Source organism: Apostichopus japonicus, chromosome 12 (genome assembly GCF_037975245.1).
Source record: "Apostichopus japonicus isolate 1M-3 chromosome 12, ASM3797524v1, whole genome shotgun sequence".
NCBI classification, from domain to species: Eukaryota; Metazoa; Echinodermata; class Holothuroidea; order Aspidochirotida; family Stichopodidae; genus Apostichopus; species Apostichopus japonicus.
The window spans coordinates 33,340,556-33,368,295 of NC_092572.1; the positions used below are offsets into that span (position 1 = coordinate 33,340,556).

The 27,740-nt window shown below is 36.0% G+C and overlaps 2 protein-coding genes across 7 annotated transcripts in view; one reads left to right on the forward strand and one right to left on the reverse strand.

Annotated features, from left to right (window-relative positions):
- Window positions 1-26,609, forward strand: part of LOC139977732 (uncharacterized) — a 96,651-nt gene extending 70,042 nt beyond the window's left edge. Inside the window, exons 17-25 of one of the 6 annotated variants that reach the window (XM_071987286.1) lie at window positions 1,153-1,290; window positions 3,564-3,674; window positions 10,079-10,337; window positions 11,263-11,338; window positions 13,092-13,337; window positions 13,714-13,865; window positions 15,251-15,381; window positions 16,747-16,855; window positions 17,819-26,609. In XM_071987286.1, the coding sequence (XP_071843387.1) occupies window positions 1,153-1,290; window positions 3,564-3,674; window positions 10,079-10,337; window positions 11,263-11,285 (531 nt within the window). In that variant the 3' untranslated portion in view covers window positions 11,286-11,338; window positions 13,092-13,337; window positions 13,714-13,865; ... (1 more) ...; window positions 16,747-16,855; window positions 17,819-26,609. Of the gene's footprint in view, window positions 1-1,152; window positions 1,291-3,563; window positions 3,675-10,078; window positions 10,338-11,262; window positions 11,339-13,091; window positions 13,338-13,713; window positions 13,866-15,250; window positions 15,382-16,746; window positions 16,856-17,818 lie in introns of those variants that run through there. The other 5 variants (XM_071987284.1, XM_071987285.1, XM_071987287.1 and 2 more) reach the window with 5 other exon arrangements.
- The window catches only part of LOC139977744 (uncharacterized), an 831,623-nt gene that overhangs the window by 503,817 nt on the left and 300,066 nt on the right, over window positions 1-27,740 (reverse strand). The gene's annotated exons all lie outside the window — the stretch shown is intronic.

A 27,740-nucleotide genomic window follows, 5' to 3' on the forward strand; every position in this document is an offset into this window, starting at 1 on the left:
GGTTCTTTTCAGACAGTATAGGTTTAATAATCCAATGTAGTGGTACTATGAATTGATTACCATAAGCTTGTTCATAATTATTAAGAAATATGAAGAGATCACTGGAACATTTGTTGGAATTTCCGTGTCAGAAAAGTTGTTTTTGCACCTCAAGAATTACTCTCTTATACATTTTTCGTTCAATGAAATTGTACAAGTGAAACTTTCAGTCATTCATCTAGCCCATGTGCATACAAAGTCATCCGGCACGTTCACATGCTTGTTAGCACTGCTCTTTCACATTATTCTGCTACTTTCATTCAGACATTTGAAATATTAGGACCTATGTAACTACACCCTCAACTAGAATGTAGAAGAATCCCCATTGAACTTGCTGATATATTAACGTTTATGTTAATTATGGCAGCATTGGTAGATCAAAATATCAAAATTGGTTGTCATTTTGATTTATTTTGGTTCCTTGCTGGAAGCAATAGAACCTTTGCAGCCAGACTGGCGTCTGTGACACTTGCTTCGGTCCGCGTTAACTCAACAACGGAGTGATGAATATTTGTCATATTTGCTATGTAGAATATTTACATTGCATTAACTCCGCAACCGTACGAATGATTGTAGCCAAACTTGGTGTACAATAGTAGCTTAATAGTGGGTCCATGGAGGTTTACATCTTTGGGACTATCCGGGTCCAAATAATTCGGTGCCCATATTTTGCGCCAGTTGGCCCCAACTTTTATTTCCACCTGAAATGCATAATGGGACACAGTGTTTGGGCCTGAATTTGTAAGGCTCGATATTGTTGGGACCATTTGTTTCGAGGTATCATTGGAGGGGGGGGGGGGGTGGGGGTGCAAGTATATTCCACAACTAAATCAGATAAAATCCAAACTTGGGATACAGTTTTTGGTGTAATAGCAGGAACATGTGAGTATAAATATTATGATATTGTGTGATTAACATATAACAATTTAATATTCCACTAAGCAAGGAACTCTTGTTCTGTATTAAATTTAACCATAGTCATTAGTCTTGAGGAAGAGAAACGTACATTATCATTTGTTTTAGAGTTATGTCAGTCTTGATATTGCATGCAACACGCAGTATATATTGAAACCTGCACTTGGTAGAAAACTATCATTTTTTTCATTTCTGCAGGAAATTCCATTCACGCAGGTAGAGACCAATACAGAATTTTCGTGCCCATTTGTCTTTGAGAAAGTTCAAGATCAAGATTGTTTCTTTTACTTCAAAGCTACTCAGAAGGAAGCAATTGAATTGCGAGTCCCATACACGGTTTGTAAATAGTTATGTAACCTACATTTGTCCTGATCCATTTGAGCATACTGTTATTTTGACCATTCATATAACTTATGTAACTCTGGTCACCTCGAGGAATATTTGCATTAAAGTTTATGTCATTCTTAACCAATTTTCCCAATACATCAGTGTTTTCATGCAATGAAAGTTTCCACTTTTGTTAACATTGAGCTGTTTTAGCATTTGCCCAATATACATAAATGTTTGAAATCATAAATAAATTAATGAAAACATTATTACTCACGTCATACCACAGTGACACTTGAGTCTAACACTAAGTTACAGTAGAGCCTTTAGTCCTCTGTTAGTAATTTCGAGAGATATCATGATCATTCCTAACCTATATATCCCCTTTGGCTGTGGCAGTTAACCCTCTATATTTTCAAGTATGCTTTATTAGGTAAATGTAATGGTTGTCCAATAATCTGTATATACATTGTTGCTTTAACCCTGGATGATTAATGGTGGACTTATCTTGAAATAAAGTGTTGCAAATATGCATGTTTTCATGAACTAATTGCTGTGCTTACAGTTAGCTAGAATGTTTGTGCGATATGCTAGATTGTGTGGGCAAATGTTTATATCAGTGGTACCATTTTTATAAGTTGACAGCAGTATGACCCTTATAAGTTACCTTTTTAATAGTTAGAACTAATTATATATGTACCAGGCTATTTACACAATAGCACCCATATATGTTCACTGCCTCTCCAACCACCCCCCGGAAGTCACCAAACGTATTCCAGAGAGCATCGGCAACAGGATCTCCACTCTTTCATCTAACGAAGAGATCTTCGACAACGCTGCCCCCATATACAACGATGCGCTCCGAGATAGCGGCTACACCGACCCAGAAAGAAACCCCGTACCAGGAACATAATATGGTTTAACCCACCTTACAGCCGTAATGTCAAATCTAATGTGGGGAAATTGTTTTTCAGACTACTCGCCAAGCACTTCCCGAAAGGAAACAAGCTCCACAAAATTTTCAACAAAAACAACGTGAAATTGAGTTACAGTTGTATGGGCAATATGCGATCAATCATCAACAGCCATAATAACCGGCTTTTAACACAAAACGAGCTTAGACCGCAGCAGGCTCAACGCATATGCAATTGTAGAGAAAAACTTAATTACCCCCTCAACGGGAATTGCTTGGAGTTATATATATATATATATATATATAGTTATATATAGTATATATATAGTTATATATAGTATATATATAGTTATATATAGTTATATATATTTATATATATATATATAAGTACACATAACTATGCTAGAAACGGGCTGAGTATGAGTACACATAAGTATGCTAGAAACGGGCTGAGTATGAGTACACATAAGTATGCTAGAACAGGACTGAGTACTCATAACTATGCAAGAGCAGGGCTTAGTATGAGTACACATAACTATGCTAGGACAGGGCTGATTATGAGTGCACATAACTATGCTAGGACAGGGCTGATTATGAGTGCACATAACTATGCTAGGACAGGGCTGATTATGAGTGCACATACCTTTGCTAGATCAGGGCTTAGTATGAGCACACATAACTATGCTAGATCAGGGCTGATTATGAAAACTCATAACTATGCTAGGACAGGGCTGATTATGAGTGCACATATCTTTGCTAGATCAGGGCTTAGTATGAGCACACATAACTATGCTAGATCAGGGCTGATTATGAAAACTCATAACTATGCTAGGACAGGGCTGATTATGAGTGCACATATCTTTGCTAGATCAGGGCTTAGTATGAGCACACATAACTATGCTAGATCAGGGCTGATTATGAAAACTCATAACTATGCTAGGACAGGGCTGATTATGAGTGCACATATCTTTGCTAGATCAGGGCTTAGTATGAGCACACATAACTATGCTAGATCAGGGCTGATTATGAAAACTCATAACTATGCTAGGACAGGGCTGATTATGAGTGCACATATCTTTGCTAGAATATGAGTGTGAGTATGAATTCACTACAAGTCTGGTCCAAAGTAGTTAGGTTGACTTTGATATGAGAGAGATATTACAATAATGACATGTAGGAATTCAAGTGGTTTTCTACACAGTAATACAAAATGATGCTGGAAAATTCCTTTACATTGCATAATGACTACATACTCAGTGACATACTATAAAAAAAAAATAATGTTCCATCAACCAGCTAAACATTTGTCCTAGCTACGAATCATATTAGCTTTCTTTTTCTTAACTCCTTTTCCATTTCTTTCTCACAGAATCCTTCTTTGCCATCTCATCAAGCAATAAGAGGAGAAGCCGAAGGGAACCTAGCAGGAGCTGAAGCAACGACAATAGATAGCGAAGAAGTAACAATTGAAACTTTGCAGGTAAGTATTAGTGAGTGAGAACATCCAAGTATGATTCATGACTTTTGACCAATATCTCTCTAAGTCTGTGATTTCTGACTGATACAGACTGGTTGCTAAATTGAAACAATCGTAACTGTAACTTGTTTTTTTTTTCACTCTAAGTCTGCCACTTCTAACTGATACAGACTGGTTTTAAATTAAAACAATCGTTGACTGATAACTTGCTTTTTTCACTACGTGATTTGGGGCCGACATTAAGACATTACTGAAAGTTATATTTGCTAAATTAACGTTGCATGTTGTACACATATAACATCTATACACATCCCACACAATATCAGAGAGTGTACATAAATTATAGCCCTATATGCTTCCTATTGTTTTAAGAAGTAATATCATGTATATTAATAAGTAGGCGAAGTATATTGGCAATATTAATATGGCAACATAAATGTTTGTTATCTTTCATATTTGGCATGTTTGTATTGTAAGTACGTGTTTATGTCCTTATGTTATTAAATTGTTGAAAAATTATTATGCAAATGGAAGATGGGATTTGATGTTACTTTTTTGCTTCTGCCACATAGGAAAATTCTTTTGAAAAGTTTATCAGTAGGTAGTACATGAAATGGTTAAAAAAAAACTATTCAATTCAATTTCAATTCAATTCATAAGACTTTATTTCAATCTCTCGCATTAAAGTATGCAATTATGACAATAGACGTGGGTAAATGTACAAGAGAACAAGAGATTGAGGAGTGCCAACAAGAAGCTCTGCAGAGCTTGTTTACGTTGACACCCCTTTACAAATAAAACATAGAAAGAAAGCTTAAGTATACAGAGAAAACAGAACAAAGATGGCAAAGAAAGGAAAATACAAAATCAATGATAGTTTGATATAAGATACTCTTTAAGACGTTTTTTGAAGGTGTTCAGAGTTTTACAACCAGTAATAGTAGTAGGGAGGGAATTCCAAAGTTTTACACCGACATAACGAATACCAAGTTGTGCAGACCTAAGTCTAAAGTAAGGAACAGTCAATTGATTTGGCGCACGGTTGGGATAAGGATCGTTACGTAACTGAAAATAGTTGCGAAAAGTCGACGGAGCACTATCATGTAACCAATTGAAAATAAAAATACCAACATAGTAACGATTTATATCATAGATACTAAGAGCGTTAAGAGTAGTAAACAGGGGTGCTGTATGCTGGAGGTAATCCGCATTACAAATATAACGAATGGCTCTCTTTTGAAGTAAGTAAAGGGGTTGAATTCTAGAGGCATGGGTACTGCCCCAAATAACATTACAATATGTAAGATAGGGAAGTATGAGTGTATTATACAAAGTGACCAATGTGCTTCTGGGAATGATTTGGCGAAGACTATTAAGAACTCCAGCGCCTTTAGACACTTTCATACAAATATTCTGAATATGATTATTCCAAGAAAGATGATTATCTATATAAACCCCAAGAAATTTAGTAGTCTTAGACAGCATAACATCAACACCGCAAAGTCTGATACTATTAATGTTAGGATTTAAGTGCTTTGAAGGTGTACTAAACACAATAGAGGTAGTTTTCTTAACATTTAGTGACAATCTATTTGCACAAAACCAATCATGAATATATGTAAACTCATTCTGTATAGTATCCAATAGAAAATTAATGTCATTACTGGAAAAGAACAGGTTGGTATCATCAGCATAAGAGATTATATGAAATTTGTTGCTGGCTCTATAGAGGTCATTAACATAAATTATAAACAACAATGGACCAAGTATGGACCCTTGAGGAACACCACACTTAATTGGCTTAGAAACAGAATTTATATTATTAATAACAACAAACTGGTGACGATCAGCAAGATAGCTTTTGAACCACTGAAGTACAGTTCCCCGGATTCCATAATGACTAAGTTTTTCAAGTAAAATGTTATGGTCAAGGGTATCAAACGCCTTCGACAGATCCAGAAATATACCAGAAGCATACTGATTATTTTCGAAAGCTTCCATAACTTTACAAGTAAAATGTAAAATAGCATGTGTTGTTGAGCGGCCAGGAAGGAAACCAAATTGATAATTATACAGTAAATTATGCTTAGCAATAAAGTTATATAACCGTGAGAACATTATTTCTTCGATTACCTTGGAGAAACATGGGAGAACTGAAATGGGTCTATAATTATTCACGGATTCCTTTTCACCGGCCTTAAAGACAGGAACAACTCGAGCTATTTTTAAAGATGTGGGGACAACACCAAGCTCAAAAGAGAGATTACAAAGATATGTGAGTGGAATACATAATGAATGGGCAACATGTTTTACAATAATAGCAGAAACACCATCAAAACCAGCAGCGGATGGCTTGAGTGATAGAAGTACTTTAAGGACCTCATCTCTTGTTGCAGGAATAATGAATAAAGAATCAATAACTGGTGCTTGCAGGTACATTTTGTAGTGAGAATTAACATTAGGAATCTTATGTTGAGTGGCTGGACCAATAGTAGTAAAATAATCATTAAAAATGTTTCCAATATCCATAGGATTAGAAAAACTGACCCCCTGATAATTAATCTGTTCAGGAGTGCGATTAGCTTGTCGACCATGTAAAAGGGTATTTATTGACCGCCACATACTTTTCGCATCCTGGTTGTTATTATTAAACATATTGGTGTAGTAAGACTTTTTGGCCAGCCTGATAACAGACGTAAGACGATTACGAAAACGTTTGTAGTCGTTCAAGTTGTTTGCAGTACGGCTACGGAGATATTTTTTATATAGACGATTCTTTGTACGGCAAGAATTAAGGATGGCAGGAGTCATCCAGTCATTCTTGTCACTAATACCCTTCTTTGTACTAGGAACATACGGAAGACAGTTGTTTAAATGCTTACTAAATATTTTATTAAACTGATCAAATGCAACGTTTACATCATTGCCATAAAAGACATCTTGCCAAGTTTCGTTTTCAATAGCAGACCGAAATAACCGTATAGTTGCTGGATTAACGTGCCTCCTTAAAGTAATTGACGGAATACTAGTTTTAACATTGTCAATGTCAACAATAGTAAAAACAGGGAAATGATCCGAAATGTCGTCACAAATTATGCCCGAGGTAGATGACAGTGATGGACTATTCGTAAAAATTACATCAAGAAGTGTAGCAGAGTGTGACGTTATCCTAGAAGGCAAATTGTGGAGTGGACGAAAAGAGTGAGAGTGTACAAGGTTGATAAACTGATTACCGATGTTTTCCGATGTAATTAAGAGATTACAGTTAAAATCGCCCATTAAGAAACAACTCCTGTCTTCTCGATTCAATGAAATAAATAAAGTAGAGAACATGTCAAGCACAGTTTCGCTAACACCGGAGGGGCAATAAATAACCCCTATGATGATTGGCGAATGAGAAGCCTGTAGTTCTATAAAAGTCGACTCAAATACGCCTTCTACAAATATACTCAAATCTGAACGAGATTTGTATTTAAGAGATGAATTGATATATAGTGCGACCCCTCCACCACGCCCTTGCCTAGAGGCATGTTCCATATTATACCCAGGGATGTTGTAGAGAGTATGTAAAGTATTAAGATTACCAAGCCAGGTCTCGGTTATACCGATAACAGAAAAATTATGCCTAACGGATCTTAGTGATAATAATAAATTATTAAAGTTACTATTCAGAGACCTAGCATTCACATGATACAAGGTAAGTTTCTGATCCCATAAATCGTTGGTAATATCTTGAAAGAAATTATAATCATAATACTTGCAGTTAGTAGCTTGAAAACTTTGAACAGAATTGATATCAGGATCAATAGAACTGAGAGGGGAATTAATGTCGTCGCATGCTTGAAAGTGATTTCGAGTATTTTTACAAATGATGCAGGCTATGTCCCCATGCAAACTAACAATAGGATTACTAATACAGTCATTATGCCATTTTATAACCCCGGAGCAATTACAGCAATGACCTATGGAACAACGATCACTAGACGTTAAGCTATGCGCACAAATACAACAGAGGTGACTAAATAAAGTACAAGGCTCCATGCAGTATCAAATGCAAACTATCAAGAAGTAAGAAAAGAAAAAAAAAGAGAAAGAAAGAAGAACAGAACAAAATAAGAAGAGTGAAAAAAAAGTATTATAACGTATAATACCTTGAATGTGGATAAGACGGGTGGTTGGACAAACGAAAACACACGACAAAAGGGAAATCCTTTAAAGTAATCTGTAAAATACCAGTAGAACGTGCAACTACTTGCTACATTTAAGTAACAAACGGCAATGGTATGTACTGTCCCCAAAAATCAAGGTAGCGGCTTCAAATTCAAGATGGCGGCTTCAACTTCACCATTGTGTCCGTACATTACCGAAGTCTTGCCAGGTCCTCTGTATTAGCAATGTGATGTTTATGATCGTTCCCATCAATGACGAATATCTTCCCATCTAGGGTCCAAGACCGATTAACTCTTTCATGTTTGCGGGCACGGGCGAATAGCTCCTGGTTCCTGCGGGTCAAATCCTCATTAATGTATATTCTGGTGCCTTTTAGTGAGGTCCTGGCACGATATATCCTGTCTCTTGTGTTGTATGAGGTCAGTTTGACGATGATAGCCCTGGGTCGGGTGGCGTTTGCTATGTTGTTAGCTCTAGGTCGGGGTGAAATGCGGTGTGAACGGTCGATTTCTCCAGGGGTTAGGGTAACGTTCAGTTTTTCGGTCGCCAGATTAATGACTAACTCGTCAGTCGATTCTCCAGGAGATTCAGGAATCCCCTGTATGCGGAGACAGTTACGCCTTGAATACTGCTCCTGGCGGTCAGCAGAGTCCTGGGTTGCAGTTAAGTCTCGTCTGAGCTGGCATATTTCCTCCCTGGCATCATCAAGTTGTTTTTGCTTTTTGGACAGTTCAAGTTGGAAGGTGTCATGAATTTCTTTACATACCTTCTCTTTCACTGCTTCCGCTATCGCTGGCACTAGTTTGCATATTAGATTGGTGCAAAAGTCATCTGAGTTAATGGCAGCATTCAACTCTTGGCGAATAGAGTCTATAATGTCCACATGAATTAGATCAGTGTTAGGTTGAGGTGTAGGCTCATCGTTAGGCTGGGGTTCGCGAACCTGCCTTCTAGTTGAGGTCGATTTTGCTGCGTTTGTAGCTTTTTTAGGTGGCATCTTGGACGTTGTTTAGTACTAGCAATGAACTCTCACAGAATAATGATAAAGTAATATACTGAATGAATATTTAACTGAGAAATTTGAAGGATTTCCGAGAGGCGAAAAAATGATGTGATCTTTACATGTTGTCTATCGATTTATCAACTATTTATTTTTGTAACCAAAAATCATTTTAGAGACCAATTATGAGGTATTTTGCCTTTTTGGCCTGAAACACTCACATAAGGTTACACCAAAATGTCAACCACAGTATTACACGGTTGCTGATCTTAGCATAGTATTGGAGGTGTAAAGAAGTTGTTTGTAAAGAAGTAAAGAATGTTGTGCATCTGATGTATTATCAATTACCATGTGTAGTGCTGCAGGAGCCACTGACTTTCTTAACTGAACAATAGTGTAACAGACTGTGCTTATGTGACAGTGGTATTGGTAGCTTGTAAGTGACTGGTAAATTCTGCACCTGGCATTAAAGGCTACATTTTACCATGGAACTGCAATGGTCTAGACAGCTTGGATTGTACTCTTGAATAGAAGAATTTTGCTTTAGTTTGTTGTCCCACAAAACATATCACACAATAATGGAAACATAGCATGTTTCAAGGTTTTGCAGTGAACCATGTTCAGTTTGTTGGGATTGACTTTAATGTTATCATGGCGTTATCTACATGAATCTGTGATCTTTGTAATCGATTATGCAACATATGCTCTGTGTGGAAAATGTCTGTCAACCAAAATGCATTAAACAATTTCCAGCTGAAATACCTTGAAAATACCTGTCTTTACAGATATACTAAAAAAATATCAAAGAACCAACTACAAGCACATTGGTAGTATTGAGATTCTGCAACATTTTCTGCATTCTTACAGTTTCCTGTGTCAATCCTTCTTCTGGGTTTTCCACTCTATTTCCAGTAAACACCTGTGTGAGAAATGTGTGGCAAATCTGTGTCTATTCAAACTTTTCACACAAAAATACTGCTGTTTCCATGGATAATGACAGCTTTGTCAAGCATATTAATGTATTGGCGGGGCAAAATGAAACGATTACATTAGCCCTTTTAACTGTCAAGTACACAACTCAATTTCATTAAAAGTATATGATATGCCTCATTTGCCTCATTAGTGTTCTAGTTTTTAACCGTCTACTGAGATTCTCATATGGATTAGCTCAGTTTCAATTGGCATTGTCAAATAGCATCAGAAAGATAAAACATTCCATATTTTTGGTTATTTCAAGGACTTGTCAGAAAACCTATCCAAAGAATGGCGGGATGTTGGAAGAAAACTGAAGCTTAAAGAGACAGATCTTCGCAACATTGAGGCAGATAACAAAAGCAATGGACAAAAGGAAGTGGTTTACCAGATGTTGTTACTATGGAAACAGAAACATGGGATGGAAGCAACAAACAAAACACTGAGATATGCTCTAATAGTAGCTAATCGAAAGGACCTGTCCGATTATCTTCTTAATAGGGAACAATGTGGAACGACTTCAGGTAAGTCAAAGACAACAAAACATTAGGTCAGTAAGAGAGATTATGTATTTCTTGTTTTATATTAACACAAAACAGTTGTGCATTCCATAGCCAAATATGAAAAGGATATTAGGCTGTATAAAGAACAATTAACATTACTTACTATGAAAAACCTACTTTTCGGCAATAAACTTAATGTAAGTCTTTAAGCAATTTTGCATAGATGTATGAGTAGCAAAGCAATCTGCAGATTGTCATTTAGCAAGCAGCTGTAATTAAGATGTAAAGGAGCCTTATGTTAGATAGTTTTGTAACTAGATGAATGTCAATTTAGTTCTTCTGATGCATGGCTCTATCAACAATGCATTGGAAGAGGTCTGATATTAGTCTGTTAATTGCAACAACAGTCTTGTAAACATTTATATGCATATGAGATATTCAGCAGTTTTCATTTGGTCTCATTATTAACAACAGTTGACTGTCAATCTTTAAAGGGAGTCTCAGAAGATACTACTTATAAATACAAAATATCTATATGGACATCCTTACAGTAGAAAGGAAATCTATCAAGAATTTGCAGTAAATGTTGGTCAGCTCATAATTTTGCAAACCATTTTGTGGTACAAAGGTTTGAATAATATATATGAAATTGTAATCATAGCAAACCTTTAATGATAAAATAGAGTTCCGATGGAACTCATCGTGTCCATTCAACTGAAGATGCAATTTGTTATGTCAAATCATAAATTGACAGATGAAGTTGCTAGCTTATCATTCCACCTGGAAAACTCAACAGACATTTCAAATGCATACAATTTTAAAGAGAAATTGCAAATTATAAACATAAGTCATGAATTTGAAAACAAGCAGGAAAGAAATGCCAATATTTAAAGTTCCAAATTCTACCGAAGGTGATACCCAAAATATATATATTTTTATTCCATAGTTGAAGGCACTGCCATAGAGTGATGAACAGAGCCAAACAAAATTCAGTGACTTTGTAGAAGTATTTTCAAAGCCTGGTAAGAGAAATCATTTAATATATTAAACAATATTTGTCCATCATGCAGACTCATTCACTCACATATCATCTCGGCAATTATGATACGTTTTGTATTTTAAACAATAAAATGCTGTATCTTTTTGGTTCCTTGCTTTAGCAAAAGGAACCTATGCAGTCAGGTTGGCGTGTGAGTGAATGTGTGTGTGTGTGTGTGTGCGTCTGTGACACTTGCTTGGGTACGCTCTATCTCAATAAGGGAATGTTGGATTGAGGCCAAACTTGGACTATGGATCCCCCATATGGAGAAGGTGTGCCCTATTGTTTTTGGTGCCCACAAAGGTCACCAAAGGTCAGTTATGGTCCAAAAACCGAAAATATTAACACTGCAATAACTCCCAGTGCCAATGTGCGACAAGGTTGATATTTTGGGACAATTTGTGAACTGGTTAGGGGAACATTTTCAAAGTTAACAGTCATGTGATCCGAGGTCACCAAAGGTCAATTAATGATAAAAAAAACTAGTATTTTTGCGATAACTTGAAAACGAAATGTCCGTTAGGGATGGGAGTTGCTTCAATGTAATCCAATTGTCGACCCGCATCTGGGTGACCCTTGACCTCAATTTGACCTCTGGTGACCTTTACGTGTTTTTGGGGATTTTTACAGTTTTGATGCTATTTTCAGATGTCAAAGGAACCTTTTGATCACAAATGTCAATAGGTTGACCCCGTTTGAGCTTTTTGTGAGAAGTTATACGAGGCCAAAGTTAATTTTCAGACATTTAATGCAATAACTCCCAGTGCCAAGGTGTGACACGGTTGATATTTTTGGACAAGTTGAAAATGGTATAGGGGAATATTTTCAAACTTAGCGGTTATGTGATCCAAGGTCACCAAAGGTCAGCTAATGTTAAAACACTAGTATTTTGGGGGAGAAAATGGGCAAAGAAAAATGTTTGAATATTTACAGTTTTGATGCTCTATTTAGGTCTCACTGATAAAAAATGTCAATTGGTTGACCTCCGGGTGACCTTTATGTGTGAGGTTATGTATACAAGTTCAAAGTTAATTTTTAGACATTTAATGCAATTAAATCCCAATGCCAAGGTGTGACACGGTTGATATTTTGGGACAAGTTTTGAATTGGGTGGTGGAACATTTTCAAACTTAAAGGTCATGTCATCTGAGGTCACCAATGTTATCATATCTGTTGACCCGCTTGTAGGTGACCTTATATTTCTTACATTTTCGACGCCATATTTAAATCTCAAAAGTGCCTTTTGATCAAAAATCCGATCACAATTTGTGATCACAAAAGTGTTGGCTATAGTGTTGGTTACTTTATGGGTACATGTAGGACCACAATTACTTGGACTATTTGAGCCCAATCTTGCTTGATAATATTATGTGTATTGACATACACCCCTACACAAGGAACCCCAGTGGCCTTGGGCTCTTTTTATTATTAATTTTGTCAATATACTTCACAATGAATTACAATCTAGTATAGTGTACAGCTATTTGCTGAATGTTGGAAAACAGGCTTCTCTCAAAAGTTTCCATACAATTGTCATTGAATATTACATAATAGGTTACTATTATAATAACAGTTATCCATACTGCAGTTTCCTTTAATAAAATAACACTAATACAAGTCTTTCGTTGTGGAAGGATTTAAACTTTGATTTCCACTTTCCAATAACCAGGCAATCGTTTTACATTTCTGTATGATCTAATTTAAAAACATTTCTCTGCAATTTGTATCTACTTCAGAGGTCATTCTATAAGTACGTACAGGAAATAACCCTACACATTTATATTCGTGCTACTGCCATATCTTGCATCTCGCAGATGACTGTGGAGGATATGTCTGATATCCAGTCAGACTAAACTGGTTGTCGGAAGGAAGTGATTCTACAAATGCGTACTACATGAAGCAAGAATATGGCAATTGGTCAACTTGTGGAATTCTCCACAAAAATCAAGGAGTCTGTTAGAACTGGTGTTGGGAAATGTTAGGTATGTTAATCATTTCAACTCTCATAATCTATATTTGGTCTGTGAGCTGAGAGTGCTTGAATTGCCTTAAAATGAATGAAATATTATTGAACCAATTATTCTGTGATATAGAAAGAAACATCTGTCAAGTTACTGTTATAAAACACTGAAAACAATGCAAATAATTTACTTTATTTACTATTAAGAAAGCAATGCAAATATTAGACATTGGCTTTTAATTCTGAACAGTTGCAGAAAATGCCTTTTAATATGCATTTCAGCTTTATTAATAATATTCATAACAAATGCTACATCGATTTAAAGTGAAAAACCTTCATTTATATTTACATATCATAGTAGCTGACTCCATCTACGTGCATTGTTGTCTCTTCCTTAGATCTACAGCTCATATGAACATAACACTGGCTTTGTCATAGTTTATAGAGTCAGTATAACTGGATATGAGAAAAGAGAAGCAACAGTACCATGATGAGAATTAGAAGTCAGTGATATTTCAATACATGTGCCTATACATCAGCATATCATATGGTATGTGATAAATCCATACAATTTGGTAAAAGTTTGTGTGAGAAATTAAGAAATGTCATTTGTCGTACGCTAGTTCTCTTGGTGAACTCTGTGTATGGTACTAGTGGAGATGTGTAAGTTTAGAAGAGTCTAACATTATCAGTGACTGCATGTATGTTGCTACGTAATCGGTCGCTTATGGAGTTACTTTTGACATTATGTACTACAGCATGTAGTGTGTATTAGTCAATCTCAAATTCATGAAATTAGTACAAATATAACATTCAAGATTCACACTTGATAGTCTGTCAGTAGGCTATATGAGTAGACCACAGTTACAGAATGTCAGTAACTTGTGACATTTGAATGGCAGCATGTAGTGTATATTAGTCAATCTCAAATTCATGAAATTAGTACAAATATAACATTCAAGATTCACACTTGATAGTCTGTCAGTAGGCTATATAAGTAGACCCCAGTTACAGAATGTCAGTAACTTGTGACATTTGAATGGCAGCATCTAGCGTGTATTAGTCAATCTCAAAATCATGAAATAAGTACAAATGTAACATTGAAGATACACACTCGATAGTCTGTCAGTAGGCTATATAAATAGACCCCAGTTACAGAATATCAGTAACTTGTGACATTTGAATGGCAGCATCTAGTGTGTATAAGTCAATCTCAAATTCATGAAATTAGTACAAATATAACATTCAAGATTCACACTTGATAGTCTGTCAGTAGGCTATATAAGTAGACCCCAGTGACGGAATGTCAGTAACTTGTGACATTTGAATGGCAGCATGTAGTGTGTATTAGTCAATCTCAAATTCATAAAATTGGTACAAATAAAACAGTCAAGATTCACACTTCATAGTCTGTCAGTAGGCTATATGAGTAGACCCCAGTTACAGAATGTCAGTAACTTGTGATATTTGAATGGCAGCATGTAGTGTGTATTGGTCAATCTCAAAATCATTAAATTTGTACCAATATAACAGTCAAGATTCACACTTGATAGTCTGTCAGTAGGCTATATAAGTAGACCCCAGTTACAGAATATCAGTAACTCGTGATATTTGAATGGCAGCATGTAGTGTGTATTAGTCAATCTCAAATTCATGAAATTAGTACAAATAAAACAGTCAAGATTCACACTTGATAGTCTGTCAGTAGGCTATATAAGTAGACCCCAGTTACAGAATGTCAGTAACTTGTGATATTTGAATGGCAGCATGTAGTGTGTATTAGTCAATCTCAAAATCATGTAATAAGTACAAATATAACAGCCAAGATTCACACTTCATAGTCTGTCAGTAGCTATGTAAGTAATCCACAGTTACATGATAATAGTTAAGTTAACACACCTGCTATACTTATCATGTTACCTTTTGTCTTTGTAGATATTCTTGGTATGCTCTTCTACCATCATCATCTGTATGATGGTTGTTAACATCTGCTCTAGACTGTGTATGTGTTCACATTACAGTCATATCCCAGCAGGACAGGAAAGAAGATATCCATTCAGTATCTGGTACGTAATATATACATTTTGTTACTCTGCTTGTATGAGAACTAATGTCTTATTAATGTATATAATAATTAAAGTCAAGATGTTTACTGTATTTTGAGATATATTGAATAGTGTGATGGTTAATACTTTTACTTGGCCAGGAGCTTACTTATTGCAATACCTTCACTTGGGTATGCCTTTCCAGAAGATACCAAGTGTGCTCTCATAAGAAATATTGAAAAAAAAATTATAAATTGTGTGACAATCATTCTGATCACTAGATGGAGTTTAGTGATGCTATCTGAGTGTCTTCACTGAAAGTCTTTCTTCAAAGTAATCATGTATACATTTGGTTGAACATCCTCAGTTTCAGTGATAGTATTATGTATTCTGTGTCATTATAACATGTCCATACATGTAATGTATAGGGAGATGAGATATCGTACTTAACCCTACACGAAAAATGTTAGGAAGTATGGAGGAGATGAGATCTGCAACTCCAGGATTTGCCATCTTGTTTACTTACAATAGTGGCATGACAAATGTAAAATTTGTAAATAACACAAATTTAAAAAAAATAAACCTGTATACGCTACATCAAATGGGTAGAATGAAGACTGTGACTCTGTAGTGAAGCTAATATGATGAACCTACTGAACCAATGTGTTCAATTGAATATGCTTAAATATATTTACATAAGCTTTGCTCAGTGTACAGCATTTAAAAAAAAGTATCAATCCGTGCATGATTGTGTGTGGGAATCCTTGGATTGTAAATAAGACAACTTGAAAACTATACTGTGGATGAATTCATAATTGGTAAGTAGATCTTGTGAACATCAAACCAGATTCGACTGAGGGACACAAGGAGACTATTTATCAGATGCTACGGACAAGGAAACAGGGACATGGGAATAAATCAACATACAGGTTACTAGAAGGGGCTCTAAATGCAGCTGGCTCTAGAGACCTGCAGGAGGAAGTGCTTAAGCAAGGTTTATATTACATGTAATAATATAAATACCCCAAAGTAAATTAGCTACCATATAACTGATATCCTCAGTGGATGTGAAGTGACTTGAGATTAATAATAATATACCTGACATTCATTGACAGGCACAATGAATATTCAAGGAGATTAATTGCCATCAGTTAATGTTGGTTAAAAGGAATATTAAAAACAAAACCTACTTTCTGCTACAGCTACTGACTTAACCCTTTTAAACAATTTGTGTATAATGCGCAATTTTTTTCCCATTAACATTCATGACATAGCAATGATATGCTTTCATTTGTAATGAGCTACCTTAATAGTTCCAGCTATGAATATGCGCTCGGTTTCTTGTCCTCATGTTTACATCATTTACATCATTTGATCATTTCATAGCTCTCGAGCAAGTATGACCTAATCAGATCCAGAATAGAATGATACCGTTATGGAGAACAGATGTCAGTAATACTTTGAGTTGTATTCCTGTTCATCAGCATATCCTATGGTATGTTATATATTCATAGTTTAGTCAGTCTCAAGTCAGTCAGAAATACCAAGTCAAAAGTCAAGATTGATTGATCGTGTGTGTAGTGATGTGATTCAGTTTGAGCTGTACGAAGGTACGGAAAACATTTGTGGGAAAACCGATATCATTATGAAAATATATTTAAGATTGAATAAGGGTAGGGAAACAGACAGTAACTTTTGACTGATAAATAACCAAAATCTGGAAATAAACAGGAGACCATGGCCTTGAAAGCTTGGGCAGATTGGGTACCCCAGATCTGCTACCACACTCCCCAGGGAACAGCCTTCAAACCCACCAGGTGACTGCTGTCTTCCACAAAGGGGTTAAACTCAAACACACTCCAGTCACCGAGGGACCCTAAACTAGTGGACCTCCCTGGGTTGTATTGAGCATCTTTTTTGTATCAGACAGTCTGCAATGACAAAATCAGTATATAATTATAAAGTTAAGAATCAGGATATAGAAACAGAATTGGTAATCTGTATCTACGTGACAGGTCACTTCCTGAACTAAAATCCTATTCCAGGGCAGTTCGAAAAAAAAGTTGGAAATCCATCATTGGAATGATGGTGTCATACTTTCTATTTTTTTCTTCAAATTGCAAATAAAATGTTGGTATGGTTCATTATAATTGAATTTGGTTGCAATAGCTGTACCACATAACCAACCTGAGATAAAAAAGGATCGTTTTCTTTGCAGCAAAGCTCTGATGATGGACCAACCGTGATCATTGTTATTATAAATTTGTAGTATAATCTTACAAATTAAATGTGTTTATCTTAATTTATGTTGCACAAAGTAATAGATGTATAATTCAACATAGAATTGAATACTCACTAAATGAAAACTTACACCAAACTGACAACAATCTTTGGAATTAATCGATTTGAAATAAATGATTTTTTTGTTATAAACTGGCTTCTTCTTTTCCATACACAGCTTTGAATTTGATACAATCAGGAGAGCAACATGTCAACTTGAAGGCCAGACCATCCAACAGACTTATAATTTCTATATTTTTGCTCCAAGGATGATTGTTAAGGGATTGATACAATTATGACATCAGAATTGTTAGTCATGAACTCGATGATCTATCACAGTAGTTGTTGACTTAAAGCTATCTTTATACAAGCTATGAAGAGGAAGAAGCAAAATATTGTAGCAAAGGTACAGACTTTGAATCTAAAGGAAAGGCCTTCAAGTGGCCACCTTGTCACCTATTCATTTATGCCTGAGAATTAATCCAAGGGGCACAATGTGAACTGACTGGGCTGGGGGCACCAAATTTGATACAACATCTGTGGCAATAGAGTACTGCTATTTTGAAGGAACCAGCTTCTGCTGTTTTGCTCAAAGGTTATTGTCAGGAGAACGCATCTACGACATCAAGCTGCAATCTGAATAGGGGATAACGGGATGTTGGTATGAACACTGGGCAACTCCCCCAGGCTCTCATCTGAAGGAGATATCAGGAAGTTTGACATCAGACCAGTCTAAAGAACTACTCTACCTACAAGCTGCAAGTATGACAAATGTAATGTATGCTGTAGAAACTGGCAGAGATCAGATCACTGACTTATAATGCAAATATATACTGCAGTACTACTGAATGTACAACAAAGTATATGTTACAGTTACAATGACTAAATAGGGGAGAAGAAGAAGGAGGAGGACTTAAATACAGTATAATTACCACAATAGCAATCAGTTCAGCAAACGAGATAATGAAGGCGTGTTGGTTATACGACAAGTAGACTGGGAATTTGGTTGTTATCATATACACAATGCTATCAACTAGGAGTTTTATAACACATCATTTGTCCATGATAGAATTGCTCGGTTAAATCGGGTAATATTTTTTTAAATATATAGTTTATTCAATGTGTCAATTTTCCAGTGTTGCCTCTTAAATACTATCAGAGAGTTTTCCCATTCCAACTTATGTAGTGTTGTACGTAGCTCATAGTTGTCAGTATCATATAAACAAGTATGTGCAAGTGGTATTTGCAAGATGATAATGTACTGTCCTCCTTTACATAGTAAGTCTGATGAGAGAAAAGAACTTTTCAGAGTTCATTTTATCTGTTTTGTACTATATTAATGTTATGGTTGATAACATGTTGTAAAGGAAAATTCAGTAGAACTATGAATTATCTAACATTTCACAGAATGCACTTCAAAGAACATTGCAAAGACCATTGATGGTTAAAGGATGTGTTCATTATCACTGTGAAACATAATTTAATACCTATGGTGTATAATATGGATTTTCCTTACACAGTTTCAATTTGCAAGCACATTCTGAAGTTAATTCCCATACCCCATATATGGAATCCTCATAATGGGTTCCAAACATTGTCTGTTGCTTAATTAGCGTCATCAATGAAGCTTGTGCCATAATAACCGTGTCTTTCTTCTGTCAATATCTGTTCTCATGTTATTTGTTGGCAATCCATTTGCTCAATCCCAAAGAAGGTTCTCCAAGTTTTTGCACTCGTTAATGGCCTCATTAATCTATAAAAGATAAATGTAGGGTCATTGGTGTCCAAGGGTTTAGGCTCTTCCAGGTTGACATTTCTGGCAATGGCTGATTGGAAAGGGCTACCAATGTACCATCTCCCCAAAAGCTCGTTCACATTGCTAGCAAACAAGTTAGTAGAGGGCGCTAAAAAAGTACATACAGTTCGTCGCAGGTAACCTTGAGTATGACGTTATGTGAAAGCAAAGTTGATTAAGTACTACATGCCATTGGTTCGCTCAACCAGATCTTTCTTCCCTGGCTCCCTTTAACAGCACTCAAGGATTATCACAGTGTTTTATCATAATGATAGACTCTGCCAATCACAATTGTTGGAAATGTTTTTTCCTGCTTGATTATATAGTCAAGGTTTATTTCAGTGTATGGTAATATTGTATATTTATATGGTTGAAGTCTACTTGGAAGTGTTACTCAATTTATAACTGTTTGGAGTTTACAACAACAGCAATATTTAAGATGTAGTCTTCCAGTCACAATAGGTCTCGTATGATGGAGCGTTTGCCTTGTTTCAGTAACGAATGGGAAATGGGGCCAAAGGTCGTTTCAGTTCAAAGCAGAGTTGTGTTTCTCTTCTAATGGTATGAATACGAAAGTTACTTACATATTTTGGAAATGGACATAAGTAGGACAATCAGCGATGTGTTAAGTTGGCTTATTCCTTGCTACACACACAGCAACATTGAATGCTGTATTTCATTGTGTAATAACTATGAACTTTAATAGAAGGTGAAAGTCACTTTGCAAAAGTCAACTTAACTGCATTGCAATATCGCTGATGATATAGTAGAAATCAATGGTTCCTTGATGTCAATAAAACAGCACAATCTGGCGTGGTCTTGTAGGCATGCTATCTCTTGTCATGAACCTTTAGATATCAGATAAAAGATGTGTCTAATTGCCCCATCTAAGTCACTGAACTGCATGTTTGACATTTCTGTGTAACGAGGTTTGCTAAGCTTTTCTAAATATTCCCCGAGAGTTTTATCTTGATAACAGCAATGCTACTTTCTGATTAAAATCTTGGCTGTAAGTTATGTAACTTTGTAACTTTATATTTGCCCATGTAATCAGGTTAACAAATAAACAAATGGAATAGAGAGAAAAGCCTGTGAAATCATGTACAGTGGTTTGAGAACTACTTGTAAGTAAACCCACCCTAGTAAGAGCTCTCTTGCATTTTATGAGGTTATAGGTCATTCAAAGTCAATGTAACTCAAGGCTTGAGTCCATTATATAGTAAAGCGTGAATTAACTTCGTACATTGTATGTTGATCCACCTTAGTTTGTGAAAACTCTTGCATTTTCTGGTAAAACTTCATTTGACACACATAGAAGTGAAAGTGTGAAATATCGTGTGCATTGTTATACATATTTAGTATATAGATCCACCTTAATGAATAAGAGGACTTTATTGCTTTGTGGATATGAATGGTCTTTTTCAGTCGTCAGAGTTCAGTCTCAAAACCCTGCAAACTTAATAACAACAGACGGTATCACTTGAATGACCATACGTAAGACGGTACGTTGTAGATCCACCATCTTGAGTTGTGTTGTAATTGCAGGTCAAGGGTAATTTCAGTCAGCAGAGGTCAATAAGTGAAAGTCTTTTTAATTAATAACTGATATCGTAAGGTATCCATGTCTACCATACGCTATATGTAGCGCCAATTTCAAGTACGATAAATCCCGAAGTGAAGGTGATATGTTGTCTTTAAATCCATCATCAACTCCATAAGATAGTTTCGATGTTCATTCTTATTTGCATAAACCTCGTATGCATTACAACCGTAATGGTTCAGTACAAGAACGGTTATCGTTTTTATCTCAATACATTACATGTATAGAGATATTGTAACAGTAAGTGGGACTTTCTCTTCTCTTAAAAATTTTTCAGCGTCTTCAAACAAAGTTCTTTTTCTCTGGAATTTCCAGAGCAAGAATATATCATATAGACCAACAAAAGTTACTATTTTTTATTCCAGAATTGTATCTCATTCTGTGACTTTTTCACCGATTTATGTCCAAATCGGGCCAATTTGGACTGAAAACACACTTTGTCCGACCTGTTTTGCGCACGCTCCAAAACTTATGTTTTATGAAAGAGAATAGAATAGAACTGTCTTTCAACAGTGGTATCGTCTAAGATAGGGTCCTATGTATTATATATTTTATTAAAATTTTAAACTTCCATTTGTTGTTTACAGGTAGGTATTAATAAGAATTTTACTACATGTATATGACATTTAATGGCTTTTATTTGCTTTATTTGATGTTTAAATGATTTTTCTTTCTTAAAACAACACTGAGCTGCCGCCCCTACTTTTAGTAAAAAGGTCCGTTTTTGATGATTAAGCCCCGCCCCCAAGTCTGTTTTGTAGCAGATTGGCTATAACTCATAACAGCTACATGTTAGATATACGAAAATGGCTACCCTCGCGAACAATTTTCTGTTCTGTAGTTAGGTACGCGAGGTGTTAGTGTATTGCATGCTAATTACATTCTGTACTGCTGAATTCTACGTAACATCCATTTAAGGATAGTACTGGTGTAGTGTTCAACCGATTAACCTAATCGGAATCGGAATCGGTACGAATATTGCATAATCGGTACATAATCGGTATCGGTAAAAATTACGTGGAATACCAGTTATGTCATACCGATTATTCAAAAACATATGGAAGGTGAAAATATCAACTGATGAATTAGGTTTGTTCTTTTACTACGAAATATTAAAAAAAGGCACCCCCTATACGTCTTTCACAGTGTATACTTTCATCAAATTAGGCTGCCAGGGTCGCCGATTTTGCTTCCTTCGTGGTTATTGGCTGCATATTTCTTGGCACAGTAAGCATAGCAGCAATAGCAATTTCGCGAATTCAGGAATGTGCTGGACAGGGTAGGAAATAAGCGGGGGCAACGGGCGATTCGCCCTCGCAAGTGCTAAAAAGCCCTCCTAAAGCACAATTACGAGTGCGAAAAAGAAAAATGAAATATAAAAAAATCGCCCTCTTTATATCAGGTGTCTGTGTAAAATTAATTGTGACGTGCGTTTGCTTCAGCTAGGAATTGCAGTTGCATCGCGAATCGCGCAGTTTTCTCACCCCGCATCAAAATTTGAAGCAGTGCGAGAGGGTCGCGCACAATCACCGGGAACTTCCCGTGGTAAATTACGGCCTGCAGTACCAGCGAAAATAACCTAAAATCCTCACAAATCTCCGACCACATAGTAGCCTTACTTCACACTAAATCAACTGCATGGAAATCTAAACTTGACATCTGTTTATTCGCTCTAGTTGTGTCGCAAATAAAAACTAAAAATATCCACGGAAACTGCAATCTTCGACCACATGTTAGCCTAACAACCACACTAAGTCAATGGGAAATGAAGCCTAACCATCGGTTTGCAAAAAAAAAAAAAAAAAAAAAATGCGTAGCTTAGTTTACAACTTTCAATTTGCTGGAAATCGGCATTTGTTTGGAAGGTAATGTAAGTGATATGTCTTATAGAGGGAATGTTATATTTTATATTGGAGTAGTTTCTAGTTGTTATTATTTCTTTACATCAATCTGGTATTACATTTTATAGTAATTTTAAACAAGTTACGATGGTACAATTTGCTTTTCAGTTTGATTGGCCTAAGCTTACACATTCTAATTGAACCTGAATGGAGTTATATAGGTAACGAATAGGTATGTTTAACTTCAAGTTCGTAACATTTCTATTTGTTCATAAACGGTATAATACTGAAAATAAGTACAAAATATTGTCGGAATGAAGGCAATATGTCATTAAAATTTACACTTTGGTAAAGATTGCAGATGGATGGTTTGTCTGAGATACTTTTTGAGATGGATATTTTGAGTAACTATTCGTAGCCCATTTCAAGCCATTAACAGGTGACATTTACGTCGAGGTGGTTAGGCCATTCGCTTAGCACAGTGCTGACTAGGTAGGATGTCATATCTCCGTATTTTGGAAATTAAAAAAAAAAAAAATTCTTTCCGAGAAACTCCAGAGGTAATTTGGTACATACAAAATGGTACCTTAGAGCCTTGTATAACAACGAAGCAAAAGGAAACTGGGGAAAATCACAACAATAATTGTTTCTGTCAAACTTTATTGCCGATTTCGTATAAACGGGATATTTTCTCATTTTCAAATAATCGGAATCGGTACGATTATGAAAAAATAATCAGTAATCGGTATTTTCTGTTATGCATAATCGGTTGAACACTATAATGGTGTTCAGGTAGCTTTTCAGAGCAAGGGCCATGATAAGTTTGTTTGATTGCCCTTCATGTATTTTGTATAATTACGTATACACATTCTTGTATTTCTGAAGGCTATTTACTGTAGGCCTAGTGCAATTTAAAAAAAAATATATATATATATATAGGCCACTAGGCCTATTAGGCTTTCAGTGATAGCCACATTAGCATTGTACTGGTGTTCAGACAGCTTTTCCTAGGAAGGACCAGGGTAAGTTTGTTTGATGGGTACGTATAAAAGAGGAGCCGGCCATAGCATCACAACTTTGATAAGACAATAAAAATTGTATAAGGTTATGTTTTATTTATAAGGATATAGGCCTAAGATGTATAAGGTTATAAGAAGTATGTTTAGCTTTCTTTTGAACCTGTAATGTTTGACATCAAATGTACAAAGAATTAAAATAAAATAACAAAATGGAGAGGAACTGAGGTGGCTATTAGGGGAAGAGGAGGCCACCCATCACTTGCATATAAAAACTTGTAATCTTCTTTTACATTATTTTTTCCAAGTCATAAATCCATGAAATCTTCATGTCCGAAAAATTGAGATGGAAAAACGTGGGTTGTTTTGATATCTAGAAGTGGACACAGTTTTGATGGTAGTCACCACTACAGTCTACATTAACATACAGTAGGTCAATAGGCCTAGCTCTCAAGGCAGGCATCAAGAATATGGTCGAGTTGTTCGCCTCTTCTAATTTGGCTGTTGTCATTGACATCAAACTATATGACCAAAAAGTCCAACAGAGACTGACCTAAGATGAAGGATACCACATGAAAAACAAGTTCTTAAATATTCTATGACATTACTAAACCTTGCAACGTCGTTCTTTCGACTAACAGGCAATAAGCGCTAAAGGCAAGACTAGCAGGATAAAGTGTAACCTGCAGAGACTATTCGTGGCAAAGTAGCAAAAATGCAAGTTATATATTTGTTGTACCATGATTGATATTGATAATTGTAGAGACAGAGCAAAGATTTGAAATTAGGAATCAAAATTAAAACTTCCAGTATTGAGATACTGCATCATTGATGCTCTTGTTGCTTTTTGTTGGTTTGTTGGACAGATGTTTGATCTAAGAATGGAGATGAAATTCCCTCAAACTTTAGGATAGCTCCGAAGGTAAATGTTGGATGAACGTCAATGCTTGAGATGTAATTTCACAAGAACCTTAAGTGGAAAATCCAACCTCCTGCAGATCGTGTTTGAATAAAATATGACCTAAAGAAATACAAACTCGGTTTTACTTTTTTGTTGAGTACTAAAGATTTATTTTATAATACAGTATTTGCCCCCCCCCCCCCTTACAAACAATATGCAAGGGACATATAACAATAATTAGTTTTTAGCAACAAGGACGGTGGTGGGGTGGGGTTGGGTGACTGTATCAATCAATTATAGAAGAACCAAAGGTGGAAAAGATAGGGGGTGTGGTCAATGTTTGACCGTCTTCTTTCTTCAACGTCCGTCATCCCCTCCATAGCTCTCATCATACCATCCATACTGGTCGCCGACCTTCCGTATCATCGTCCCCTTCAAAATACAGGTTATCGTGACTAGGTATAAGCAGGGAGTTGTTATGGAAAGCTGCCAAAAAAAAACTCAAAAGGATGATATAATGGAGGTGCTGTAGACAAGGCTATCTGAACACATCATGTTTCGTTAGACATCATATGAGAACGCTGAACTGACCTCACTGGAAAACGTCACACAATTTGATTAACGGGATAATGTACTACAAATTTGAAATATTCATTTTCATACAAACAAAATGAGAATATGAATAGATCCATTCCCATTCCTCTTTCTTGTATGTTGTTACCTATTGGAATCACAAGGGCCTACACGTAACCATGTAAAGAAACCCACTGAAGCTTTCAATAATTTTGCATATCATAAACGCAATAATCGTAAACAGTTTTTAACCTATATGATCCGGGGGATAAAGGAATTAAAAGGATTTGTTCATGTTAATGAGAACTACATATTTTAGGGAGTAACCAGTGTGTGACCGTAATGTGGTAATCACGAGGTCACTGGTTTGAAACTCATTCTAGCCCAAATTTGAAAATCATACTCTTTAATTTCTGTTCAAGATTTAATACGTTTACATCATGTCACACCTATATATCTTTTAAGTGGATGTCAATTTTAACTGTCAAATGTCGCATTCAGATTGTCACAAAATTGACCTAGAACAAACTGCACACGTCTACAAACCAGCAGTATATCATTAACATCCAATGAAAGACACATGAGGTATACACTTCGACATTTTGAAGTACCCTGACCGATCTGGAAAATATTGCCGCATTTTGTAATAATGTCACGCAGTTTATATCATGCCGTTCCAGGCGTTCCTACAACCTTTTGGCTAGAACGTGACACAGGAAATCCTTATAACCCAATAATGTGGACTAGATTGTTGACGAGGGCAAGAGCCTTACCACGAAGAACATTATTTTCGCAGGCGCCCAACAAGCGATCTGATCGGTCCCCCCCCCCTCCCCAACTCCCTTACTTTGATATGGATTTTCACAATACTGACCCGAATATAACTATCGCAAAACGTAACTTAATATTTTTGTGGATTGAAGATTTCCCAATAGGATAACATTTTAAAATAAGTAATTTTATACAAGTTAACACATTTTAAAATTGTAACATTAAAATAACTCTATTAATACGTACTTTTTAAAGTATTTGGCTTTCTTAACAGTAGCTATGTACAGAATGTACATTAATCTATATACAAATAGCAGTTTTAATAAATATACTTCTTTCATTATATGGAAATCTCTCTTCATACTATCAATTTCGAATCGATGTTGATGATATCAAACTCGATTATATGTTGATACTTTCAAATCCTCATCTGTGTCAATGTTATCAAACTCCAATATATATATTAATGAAATTATTGTTCGTGAATCTCATTTTCTATATAATATAAACGCGAGTCCTTGTTCTTGCTATCATACGCGGATCTCTGTTGATCCTATCAAACGTAAACCTCCATTGTACCTTACAAGAACCTATGATGCTACTGGACACCAATCTCTGTTAATAAGTAGCCCGAGCATATCGTAACACATCGTAACACTAATCTGTACCGATCCTATTGCACCAGGCGAATCTCTATGTTTCGTACAGTAAACGCGAAGCTTTGTTGATCATATCGTTATTCGTTGATCCAATATTACGCTATTCTTTGTTAATCATATAGAGACGCGAATTCCATTGATTTTAATGTACACAAATTTATGTTGAACCTTTTGCAATATTTCGTTGAAAACCAACTGTCAACTATGTCCTGGTTCCACGGTTTCTGCTATATGAATATCTGGCAACGATTAAACTGCTCAAGTTGCTCACATAGCGTGTCAGTAAATATTTACTGAAAACAAATTTTAATGAAGCGATCCGCGGATGGTTGGGGAAATTACCGGGTTTAGGGTCCTTCGCTTCGAACTCATAAGTTATCAATGAGGATGCAAGAGTGTTCTTGCGTTGAAACAACGGCTGACAATTTATTACAAAACTCTACAAAATAACTCTTACGAAATGATAATATACATATGAACAAATCATGATACATGGCAGTATACAGTAAATGGCTTAATAAACTTAAATGGCTTAACGGACTCTTCACTATCTTATTAAAATCTATCCTGACTCGGGGGAAAACCTATACTTGAAACCATGGGCGTCAGCAGGTTTCAGAAAGTGGGGGGGGGACACTATACTATCCAAGCGGAGCGCCACCATTGGTTGGCGCGTAGCGTACCAGAAAATTTTGGGTACATAAGACCCCCTAGATCGCAGGAGTCGGCCTTCCTGAGTCGCTTTTAGTTACATCAGAACCAGATCTGTGAGGAGAAATTTTGTCTCACAAAACTAAATTCCGACAGAAAGTACTGGTAGAAAGATGCCGTTCTGACACCAAGGGAAACGAATTACACAGCGTCCATCTCAAACGAAATATTTTCGGTAGTTTGGTATCATATAATACCCTGCATACAGGCAGAATACTGTCTGTAGGGCCTAA